This window comes from Onthophagus taurus, chromosome 1 (genome assembly GCF_036711975.1).
Source record: "Onthophagus taurus isolate NC chromosome 1, IU_Otau_3.0, whole genome shotgun sequence".
Taxonomy (NCBI): domain Eukaryota; kingdom Metazoa; phylum Arthropoda; class Insecta; order Coleoptera; family Scarabaeidae; genus Onthophagus; species Onthophagus taurus.
The window spans coordinates 27,223,826-27,233,363 of NC_091966.1; the positions used below are offsets into that span (position 1 = coordinate 27,223,826).

At 35.9% G+C, this 9,538-nt stretch overlaps 2 protein-coding genes across 4 annotated transcripts in view; both read right to left on the reverse strand.

Moving 5' to 3' along the window:
* LOC111414329 (titin homolog) overlaps positions 1-9,538 on the reverse strand; it is a 139,023-nt gene that overhangs the window by 79,980 nt on the left and 49,505 nt on the right. For all 3 annotated transcript variants that reach the window (XM_071199105.1, XM_071199107.1, XM_071199108.1), the window contains exon 12: positions 9,233-9,505. In XM_071199105.1, the coding sequence (XP_071055206.1) occupies positions 9,233-9,505 (273 nt within the window). The remainder of the gene's footprint in view (positions 1-9,232; positions 9,506-9,538) is intronic.
* Positions 683-6,867, reverse strand: LOC139431425 (uncharacterized). Its single transcript, XM_071199111.1, has one exon. It carries the CDS (start codon positions 6,189-6,191, stop codon positions 1,590-1,592), a length of 4,602 nt encoding a protein of 1,533 aa, XP_071055212.1. The 5' UTR covers positions 6,192-6,867; the 3' UTR covers positions 683-1,589.

The following is a 9,538-nucleotide window of genomic DNA, read 5'->3' on the forward strand; positions in this document are numbered from 1 at the left end:
TTCCTGTAAGTTGCGGGGCGGTAGGTAAAATCTAAAAAGTTAACAATTAAATACGAAGATAACTTCTGGTATTTAAAAACAAATCATTTTTTAATATGTAACATTCTAACATGTCAAACTTTTCAAAATTTACGTAATTGATCTTAAAAACAGGATTTTTAAAGTGACACTTCAGAAAATTTTTGAATACAAACAAATGTTGCTATGTTTATTTGAATTAAAAAAAAAACATGAGCGCCATCTATCGATAATTTATTAAGTAATTTAAAAATAATATTAAATCGTAATAAAAAATGCGAAATAATGCAATCTATTCCAACTTTTGTGTAAAACATATATAAATTAAACAGTTCAACAAATATATTTGTTTCAAATATCAGAAATATGTTTTTTTAATTTTTAGTTATAGAACCGTAATTTACAGGAAACTGTAAATTTAATTTCTTCGACGACACTATAAGAAAAGTTTATTTTTAGTTTTATTCTAAAACAATAAGAAATAGACCTGTCAAACCCTATATTTTTGTAATCAGAAAAAAATAACGAATTTATTAAGCCAATAATCAGTGGTTGTTTCCATTTAAAAAAACGAAAATTGTGATAATATCTCAAAATCTAAAACCGACAAAATTTTTTTGACTACGTCATCAAATTCTCTGTAAAAAAGTGTCCATATAATGTCTTAGTTATTGAACGCGCAGTATAAGAAAAGAACTGGGTTTAATAAAACGGTGCTGGTTCAGAGATATAAACAATAAAATTAAAGCGTAAAAAAAATGTAGGAAAAGTAGAATAAATAAAAGAAGATGATTAAATTACGATTCTTACGTTTAATTTTCACTGCACTAGAGTAATAATTTTAAAACGACTTTTTTGATGCGCACAATACTGTAGTCGCGTTAAAAGGCGAGTGTGAGCGCATGCTCTCGTGTTAAGATAACACAGCCCAGTTAAGCGCACGCACATGCGTGTAAATAATTCTGAGGGTGACGCGGCGCGAACATTCCACCCACCAACAAAAGGTGAAATAACCCTTTTTTACAATAATATTTATGAAATATGAATAGTTATTTGACGGTGTGAAGGTTAAAGTTTGAGTGAATAAGCATAACATACGGTGAGTAGACGAAAATAATTAATTAGTTTGACAAGTAAACAAAAAAAACATGTGACTAGATTCGGTTTTGTCTTAAATCGGTAAGGTACAAATCTTCGTGGTTGGACGAGTTAACCTCCCATTTTTGGTTTTAATGGTGATGACTCGGATAACACCATCAATTCCGGGATGAACCTCTTCAATTCTCCCTGTTTCCCATTGAAGTGGGGGTCGCTGTTCATTTCGAATGAGTACCAGATCACCAATAGACGGTGTTGGAGACGAAGCGTTCCATTTTCCTCTTTGTTGAAGTGAGTACAAATATTCAACGTGCCACCTTTTCCAAAAATCTTGTACCATCTTCTGTATCAGTTTCCAGCGATCCAAACGGTTGATCGGTACTTGAGTGACGTCAGGATCTACAACAGAAGCATTAAGGGGTTCCAAACACAAGAAATGTGCTGGAGTTAGTGGTTGAAGATCATTGGGATCTTCAGTCATTGCGGAAAGCGGCCTCGAATTCCTCGGATTTAACAGATCTTACTCCAGCCTCAGCCAACCCATTAAAATGGGGAGCCCCTGGAGGATGAAATTGCCATGTGAGTTCCAATTTTTGACCGGAAACCTCAGCCATCTCTCGTAATTTGTTGTAGGCGCCCACAAAATTAGTTCCCTGATCTGATAAGATTAACGTACATCGACCTCTTCTGGAGGTAAATCGTCGTAGAGCCGCTATAAATGCTTCAGTAGATAGATCTGAAACTAGTTCTAAATGTATCGCTTTGGTAGACGTACACACAAAGACACAAATATAGGATTTGACAAACCGCGCTCCTCTGGTGCGACTAATGGTGGTATAAATCGGTCCAGCGAAATCGACAGCGACTCTGGAGAACGCCTTCACCTCGGTTACTCTAAATTGAGGCAAATCCGCCATCCTCGGAGCATATGATCGGGGCTTGCATCGAAAACAACGGATACATCGTGATACGACCCGATGAATGACACTTCGAGAAGCGATGATCCAATATTGACGCATTACCAGAGCTTGTAGCGACCGTTGTCCCGGATGAAGGTATTTTTCATGTATATGTTCCACAATTAATTCACTAACACGACTATTTTTAGGTAGAAGTAACGGATGTTTGTGATCGAAGGGGATCATAGCAAATTTTATACGACCACCCACCCTAATCAAACCATCTCTATCAAGAAAAGGTGCTAACTTTCTAAATGATTTATCAGGGATCTTATTCTCGTTAATTGTAGTAAATAATTGTGAAAAATGTTGATGTTGGACATAACGGACAATCGAAGATAAAGATTGTTGGAGCTCAAACGGGGATAATTGGATGGTAAAATAACGGTTTTGTTTGCGGCAGTGAACAATAAAACGTTGAATGTAGGCCATAATCCGTTGGATTTTTGAAAGTGAAGAGAATCTCATGAGGAGAGTGTCTATAAAAGTAAGTTTTGTTTCAATGGTAGTAATTATATTTGATTTTTGTTCATTAATTACTTCTGTGCTTTCACAGGGAATAGATTTAATAGATGGCCAGTATTCCGGAGGATGACAGAGCCAGGAGGGGCCCCTCCACCATAGATCGTGAGCGATTAACTGATCTGGAAAAAGACCTCGAGAGCCACAGTCTGCAGGATTATCGGAAGATGGTATGTATCTCCAATAATCTGAAGGTAAAATTTCTTGGATATATGAGACTCGATTGGCAACGAAAATTTTCCATCTAGTAGGCAATGAAGAAATCCACGCTAGGGTGACTTTGGAATCGGACCACGCGTAAATTACATCGAAAATGATTGTGGTTGATAACATGTCCTTAATAGTTTTAAGAAGATCAACGAGTAGAACAGCGCCACAAAGTTCGAGACGAGGAATAGATATTGTCTTAAGAGGTGCAACTCTAGATTTACCGCAAAGAAAAGAGGTATTAATAGATTGGTTATGACTTTCACAGCGTAAATACGCTACTGCACAATAACCTGATTGCGAGGCGTCACAAAAAAGATGAAGTTGAACGGATTTAGTGTCAGACGGAATCATCAATCGAGGTATTCTTAAATCAGAAATAAAAATAAGACCTTTCTTAAAGATTTCCCAATTTTTAGATATGTGACCAGGAGGACTTTCATCCCATTCAATTTTTAATTGCCACAATTGTTGGATAAATTGTTTAGCCTTTAAGGTGCACGGAGTCAAGAAGCCTAAGGGGTCGTAGACACGAGCGATTTCCGAAAGTATGGAACGTTTTGTGGAAAGGGAATTGCGGGGACAATAGGAAAATTTAAAATCATCTGTTGTGGGATCCCATTGCAGACCCAAAACTTTAATGTAACTGATTTCATCGTAATCCATTGATATTGGACGCTGTAAATCTGTTTCAGATACTTCTTGTAAGACGTGAGTGCAATTACTCGCCCATTTTCTCAATTTAAATCCCCCTCTGTTCAATAGGTCAATCAATTCTCGCTGTAGCTCCAAAGTCTCTTGCACCGATTGAGCTCCTGTGACTATATCGTCAACGTAAATGTTGTTTTTTAGAACGGTTGAAGCCCTCGGAAACTGATCACAATAGATGTTAGATAACTCGACTAGTGTTCGCAAGGCAAGAAAAGGTGCCGATGCCACTCCATAGGTCACAGTATTTAAAATATATTCTTGAATAGGTTCAGTTGAAGAGAATCTCCATAAGATTCGCTGAAAGTTTCTGTCTTCAGGTGAAACAAGAATTTGTCGATACATTTGTTGGATATCGCAGACAAATGCATACTTAAAACATCGAAAAGACGATAAAACTTTTATTATGTCTTGTTGCAATTTATGTCCCACCAAAAGGGTGTCATTTAACGATGTACCATTAGATGTTGGTGCTGATGCGTCAAACACAACTCTAATTTTTGATGAAGGGTTTTCAGAACGAAGCACGCAGTGATGCGGAATGTAGTAGGTTCTATCAGAAGGAGGTTTGAAAGAGTTAGCAAGAGACATGTGGCCTGACTGAAGATAATCTTTCATAAAGTTGATATAATCACTTCTTAACGACGGAGTTTTTAAGAGACGGTTTTCTAAAGACATAAAACGTTTCAACGCTGTCTGGTAGGAATTGCCCAGGACTGGATTTGGTTTCTTAAAAGGCAGAGAAACGATGAATCGACCTGTTGATGTTCGTTTATAATTATTTTTAAAATGATTTTCACATTTATCCTCTTCACACGTTAATAGCGTTCTTTCAGGAATGGATTCCAGTTCCCAGAATCTTTGAATTGAGTTATCAAGCGAATAATCAGTAGTAGATAAACACGTTGACAGTGAGGTCGTGACTGAGAGCGAAGATCTCCCCATTAGAATCCAACCAAATACGGAATTAACTGCAATTGGATGGTTCGGTTCTCCACGAAGACGTCCTTCAGTGATAATTTGAGGAACTAGTTCTGCGCCCAGTAACAAATCCACCGAGTTAAGACTTGAATGGTGCTCTGGAGGGATGTTCAATTGTTGAAGATGAGGATAAAGCGGAACAAGGGACGCAATGGATGGTTGGTCAGAACAAATGCTGGGAGTGATAATAGCGTCAAAGTCAAAGGAAGGTTTCGATGACTGTATAGGTTGGATAGAGCAGGTAACAGAGCCTTTATTACAGATGGATGTCATTGCATTTAATCCCTGGATTTCTAGACAAGAAGTTTGCTTTCGTGGTAGTTGAAGTCGTTTTGATAGATTAGATGTTATAAAATTGGACATACTGCCCGAGTCGATTAATGCTTTGACACGATGTAATTTTCCAAATCGATCCTGAATCTTTACAATAGCAATAGGTAGTAAGATGTTTGGATTACTTTCCTTCATTGATGTCTGAATTGTATTATAAGATGTTCCGACATGAACAGATGGAGAAGTTTGTGTCTTGAAGTGGAGTAATGTGTGGTGATGTTGATTGCAGGTACGACATCTATGAGAAGACGAGCAATTATGAGTAGTGTGTCGTTGACTTAGACAATTTCGACAAAGATTATGATCTCTAGCGATGGATAACCGTTCTCCAGCTGATTTGGATGTAAAATTCGTACAACGGTAAATTGGATGGGCTTCATGACATAAGATACAGTTAGTAGTCGATGAATTAGAATGATGTTCTTCAATCTTCATATTTACTGATTTAGCTCTGATGTTTGATTTTGATGAACTCGGAGATGTGCTGTCACTTGATGTCAATAATACCGATTCTAGGGCCTTTGCTCTTTTTTCTAAGAAATCCACAAGTTGCTTATAAGTTGGAATGTCATATGCTGTATGTTCAGCTTCAAAAGTGGTTTTTGTAGGTGTGTTCAGTTTTTGAAGCACGATATTAAATAATAGAAAATCCCACTTATCAACAGGGAAACCCAAATTACGAAAACCTTCAATATTTTCATGGAAGGTATCAATCAAAATTCGAAGACTTTTAGAGGAATCGTCTTTCAGGGGTTTTAAATGAACGATTTCGTTAAAGTATAACGTTGCCAAGTGACGTTTATTCTGGTAGCGGCCTTTTAACGTTTTATATGCTATTTCGTAATTGGCGTCTGTCACAGGAAAACCCTTTAACAGGTTAAACGCTTCGCCACTTAGGGACATGAGAAGATACTGATATTTGGCAATTGAAGAAAGAGATTTGTTTTCGTGAACCATCGTTCGATAAAGATCGAAAAAGGTATGCCATTCTTTATGATTACCACTGAACGTAGGCAATGCTAACTTATTTAATTTCAGAGCAGATATAGATGAGATTTCAGAGGATTCCGTTGAAGGTTGAGGGGACAGTTGATGGAATATCGCCCTTGTAGTGTAGTAAGCAGTATCAGCCTTTAGTCGTATGTCGTCATGAGCCTCAAAGTCCTGCTCTTCAATCAAACCAATAATCGTATTGTGAGTACTTTTGAACTCTTTGTAGATTTCCTCGGCATCTGGAGCTCGTTCAAGAAAAATTTGTTTTTGGATAGGGTCAGACGGGAGTGCTTGACCAAGGGCCATGGTCTCGTTTAAACGATTGTATAGACCGTTGCGACGTAGGGTAAGTTTAACAATCTTGTCTGTCATCACGGGAAAAATCAAATAAAATATCCAAAAGAATTATGGAGAAGAACGAAATTAAAAAAAAGAATTCTCAAAAAAAAAAAGGTAAATGAAAATAATTTAAATAATCGAAGGGAAAAGAAATTAAATATTTAAATGGTAAGAATTGTCGAAAAATGCGGTGCTAAAAATAGCGTAATCCAGTTTTTGATTTTCCAGATGGCCAACAAAGAGACGTGACCCCGTGGATAAATGCAAAAAAACGCGGATTTAAGACGAAAATTAAATGAAAAATGCGAAAAAATGTAAAAATAACGAGAAATAAATCAAAATTAAACGAAAATTCCGGAAGAATCCGGCTCGAAGGACCAAATGAACGCGCAGTATAAGAAAAGAACTGGGTTTAATAAAACGGTGCTGGTTCAGAGATATAAACAATAAAATTAAAGCGTAAAAAAAATGTAGGAAAAGTAGAATAAATAAAAGAAGATGATTAAATTACGATTCTTACGTTTAATTTTCACTGCACTAGAGTAATAATTTTAAAACGACTTTTTTGATGCGCACAATACTGTAGTCGCGTTAAAAGGCGAGTGTGAGCGCATGCTCTCGTGTTAAGATAACACAGCCCAGTTAAGCGCACGCACATGCGTGTAAATAATTCTGAGGGTGACGCGGCGCGAACAGTTATAATACTCCACCTATAATAATAACCAAGATAATTACATTTGCGGGTTTTACGATATTTTCAATTTTGACCTCTAGCGGAAAAACAAAAGACGATAGCGCTATGAGGTTTTCGGCATTAGCAGTTTCTCGAAAAACGAGATCATGACATGTCAGCTACTTTTCTTCTAACTCTTATAGTTTTCGAGTTAGCCTATTCGGACATCGAATTTGAACCACCCTGTACATATTTTTTATAAGCATTATACTTTCTATATGATATTGTTTTTAAAAACAATAAAGTACTCATAGCAATTACGATTGCGTAATAAAATTCTCCTCCACAGTATCTGCCATAGTCCCTAGTATCTTCTCCACAATTACAATCATGAATACCAGGAAGTAACTGGTACGGTTTTGCCACCACTTTTACACTTTCCGACGTTTCTGCTTCATTTTTATTCCTTTCTTCTATTCTTTATTTTTCTATTAATTTCATTGCTATTAGGCCAAAGCTTGTTCCATCCTTTTTTTAGGTTTTCTATAGTGAGTAGCTCCCATGCGACGGTTAGCATGTAGGACAAATCTTTCGAGTTTAGTTTTTGGAAAATTGAACAACGCTTTCTTCATCATCTTTAGCTAACAGAAGCTTACCTTGATTATCTCAAATTCTTTATCAATCAGATGTAGCACTTCAATAAACGGATGCGTTGACGCATTGTCCAAGAGTAGCAACACTTTTCCATGAAGCATAAACATATTTTTGTACCCGTCTGTAAAAATGTCACTATTCATGCAAGAATTTTTTTGTGCTTAGGAAGTTATAGAAACCGGGGTTTAAGTTTTTGAAACAGCTTGTTGTCTTACTTTTCCCAATGACTAATTGGGACACTGCATGGTGACTAAAGACTTTTGAGACAGAGCTTTCCAATTTATCATTTAGACCCACCATGTGAATGCAAAACTGAAAATGTCATCTTTCTTCCTTTTGATATCCGATATTGTAGCCTATCCCACTACATACATTTTCACAAAGTGCGATCCACATTTTAATGTGTTTTTTGAGGACGATGCCTTAATGCAAATTCAATGCCATAAACATTAAGCAACTGAACTACTTACAGAAGTCACCATGCAACCAAAGTACCGCGGTGCCAACAACGCTGGTCTAAGATGGGGTTTCCCCGACTATTGTTTATTGCTAGAGTGAGTTCAAGTTATACACCGGACGACGTCAGACGTTTGAATTTCATGGAAAATCCTAGCCTGTAGGAGTTGGGATTTTTTACGTTCTATTGTATTTTAGAATTTTTTATCTTTTATTGGATGATGTATATTAAAGATGTATATTATTGGTATTCTGTTATTATGTTATTTACGAACAAAATTGGTACAAAATATGTGTCAAACGATGTAATTCAGCAGTACTTAAGTTGAAAACGAGGTACTAACTGTAGCCTGTAATAACAACTTTCTGTTCTTGTAAGTACATACTCATACCATTCAGTCTATTCTACATTTATTCAATGTTAAAAATTGATATTTAATATATATTATGTTCATAAATAAGTAATAATCTCTACTGTTGAATTTTTGCGAATCTACGAAATATTAAACTCACCCAATAAATAAAAGAATCATAAAAACAAAAATTGTGTACAAAGTTCGAAATAAGGTTTTAATCTGATTTCTCAAAGTCACCTTATTTCGTGTATAAGTTAGATAACCGGACATTATTATTAACTTTATTTTTGGAAAATTCGCAAATAAATCATCACACTGGATGACTTTATGGAGGATTTTATTATGACAGCTACCAATAACACATTTTTGAAGTTATCAATCTCGCTCCATTTCAGAGTAAATAAATTTTCACAATTAATTAGTAGCAACCTTATCGCTTTATGTAGCGAAAACATAACATAACCTCATTGAGTAATTTTTTTTTTAAATTTGTACTGTAAAATGTTAATCGAGTATATTTTCCTGAATCATTAGATTTTGAAAATATATTCCATACTTATTTTGTTTAAAAATTGTGTACCTTGATATTCAACTAAATAATGAAGAAAATCAGATATGAAACATTGACGAGCACACCACGTAGTTCTAAGAATAGTCAACGATGAGTCATTAATTTCTTTGATGGCATCAACTATGACACTCATACTTAACTCGCGTAACACACGGATATTTTCGCTAACTGATTTGTCCAGCACCTGGTATTAAGTATTTCTGAGTCTAAGGTGATCTATAAATAATCTGCGGCAATGTGGAAAGAGATTTTTGGCTACACGAATCCTACAATTTAACAATTTATGTAACACGAGGAATGCTAACACACAAATACACTTCCTTTGCTTATGAATGATGTGTTATTTTTAGAAAACGTTACTCACCTCGTAAGAAGGTTCGTTCGTGGTATGTAGGAATGCTCTTGTAGATTTCTTCGGCTGTTTCGCCCCGAATCGGAGTAACTGATCGAGCTCGCTGTCGTAATCGTACGGTAAAGAATGCTCTATCACATCCAAAACGATTTTTAGCCAAAATGCAATAAGTTCCCATATCATCCAAAGTTGCCCTTTTTAATGTAAATCTTACGTAATCATCGGAAGTAAATTTCATTGATCGTAAATTATTTGTTATATCTCTTAATCCCTTCATCCATGTAACTAAAATCAAAATCATTAATCAATTAATCAATT